This window comes from Bison bison, unplaced genomic scaffold (assembly GCF_000754665.1).
Source record: "Bison bison bison isolate TAMUID 2011002044 unplaced genomic scaffold, Bison_UMD1.0 scf7180017859096, whole genome shotgun sequence".
NCBI classification, from domain to species: Eukaryota; Metazoa; Chordata; class Mammalia; order Artiodactyla; family Bovidae; genus Bison; species Bison bison.
The window spans coordinates 13,807-15,949 of record NW_011489668.1 but is presented as its reverse complement, the minus strand read 5'-3'; the positions used below and the strand labels follow the sequence as shown (position 1 = coordinate 15,949).

The 2,143-nt window shown below is 49.3% G+C and overlaps 1 protein-coding gene across 1 annotated transcript in view; it reads right to left on the bottom strand.

Annotated features, from left to right (window-relative positions):
* Positions 1-320: 320 nt before the first annotated feature.
* The window catches only part of APEX2 (APEX nuclease (apurinic/apyrimidinic endonuclease) 2), an 8,241-nt gene continuing 6,418 nt past the window's right edge, over positions 321-2,143 (bottom strand). Inside the window, exon 5 of the mRNA XM_010830669.1 lies at positions 321-1,665. Within this exon, the coding sequence (XP_010828971.1) occupies positions 715-1,665 (951 nt within the window). The 3' untranslated portion in view covers positions 321-714. The remainder of the gene's footprint in view (positions 1,666-2,143) is intronic.

The following is a 2,143-nucleotide window of genomic DNA, read 5'->3' as shown; positions in this document are numbered from 1 at the left end:
CAACAGCAACCCACTACAGTATTATGCTTGGAGAATCCCATGGACAGAAGAGCCTGGCAGGCTACAGTCCATGGGGTCACAAAGAGTCAGACATGACTGAGTGATTAACACTTTCACACAGCCCACCTGAGCTTTCTGTCCCACCATACCCATTTCCCTTGATGACCCAACCTCAGCAGTACAGGAAACCTCAACTAAACAGAGCACCTTTATGGTGAGCACCACTCCTCCTTCAACCCTTCTCCTTAGGAGTTCAAACCCAGGACTAAGATAACATCTCTAACTCAACTTTATGGGGCACATCCAAAATGTCCATATGACATGGTGCACTACAACAAAGACATGGACTTTATTTAGGCACAGATACATTTTCCAGCAAGGTAGGAAGGGGTTTAAAATTACAACTTCTTAGGGCAACTGCTTCTGGTGTACTTCTGAAAGGAAGGTGGGAAGTGGGGTAGGGGACTGGGTCACAAGCATTAAGGCACAAGAAGCTCACCAATGAGGAGGAACTAAGCAGGAAGAAAAGAGAAAAAAGGAGGCTTTGGAAGAAAAAAAGAGAAAAGGGGAAGGGTCCTTGAGGAAGGTGGAAGAGGAAGAGGAGAAAGAGGAGGAAGAAAGGAGGTCTTGAGGAAGGAGGAGGCAGCTTAGGAGGAAGTTGGCCTCAGACCATACAAGGTTGATTATGTCAGACATCTTTAGGCCTGGGGTGATTCAGCTGGGCCTGCTCCAGAGGAAGAAATTGCAGCGGGAAGAGGGGTCAGTGGGAGGACCCTGGGGCCTGGCACACATGTAGAAGTGGCGGCCCAGGTTGGGTCCTGGCTTCTTTACAGTTCGCATTACACATGGCTCCCTGTGTCCCCCACAGAGGGGCATGGGCGAGGGTCCCCCCAGCAGAGACTTCCAGAATGAGGTCCGTATCTCCTTTTCATCCTTGGCCTCTGAAGCCTTGGCCTGCCCCTCCACCACATTGGCCATCACGTCCTCTTCTGAGGTCTTTGGGGTTATAAGGGTGCCCAGGCTAGGAAGATCCAAGTTAGAAGTTTGGGGGCCACTGGAGGATGGCTGGAAGTAGCTCATCAGGTTTTTTTGGCCTCTACTGGAGCCAGTTTTACTTGGCCGGGACCTAGTTGAGCGCACACGGGCTTTGTTTTGGCGCATGTGTACCTGTGTTTGATTGCTGGGCTGAAGTGCTGACTGCTTGAACACAGGATCTTGTTTGAAGTGAACCAGGAATCGTAGGATCTTGAGTTGGGTACCTGCAAACTCAGGGAGGAAGCAGGTGCACAGAGGTGGGCACTGTTTTGCTGGCACAGAGGACACGCTTAAGACTGCACCCACAGGGCAGTGATCAGAGCCCATCACCTCAGGCAGCAAGAAGGAAGACTGAAAGGTGTCTATGACCAGGGTCCTATCCCCCAACACGTAGTCAAGCCGGGAGCCATAGTTCAAATGACGGGCACCACTGACTGTTGACCAACAGGTGAAGGCCCCCTTCTGCTTTGGCTGGAAGCAGCGGTAGCTATCGATGAAGGGTCCCATGTGGGAGCCACTCTCGCACCCCAGGTTACTGAGCAAACCATCCATCCACTTGCGCCCTGGGTCCTCTTCAAAGCATTCCTGGGGAAAAGGGAAGAGGACAAAGAAATAGGCAGAACTAGATGCCTAGAACTGTAAGGGACTAACTGCTGCATTTTACAGACAAGAAAATGTGGCTGTTCCAAAGAAGAATGCTCAAGGTCATACTGTCCAGAACTGGCAGAGCTGTTCCGGACTTTGCACTTTGCCTCCTTACTGATTTAAAAGCTCATGCTTCTTTTTACTTCTGCATCAAGCTACATCTACCTTGCACTGGGCCATAAATCCCTGGCCTGAAAGCTTCCTGTTGGTTAATCAAAGCAATTCCCAGAATTGCTCACGAAGAGAATGGAAAATAAGATGTGTAGAATGGTTACCTCCAGGAAGTTGGGCTACAGTTAGAAGTTAAGACTGTTGCCTTTTCATGTAAACCCTTTAGTACTATTTTGGTATTTGAGGGGCTCAAGGGATTCACGTCTGAATACTTCCTTTGGCTCTGATTCCTAATTCATCATCCACCCAATCCATTTACTCATCCATTCAATGCAACAAATGTTCAAAGAAC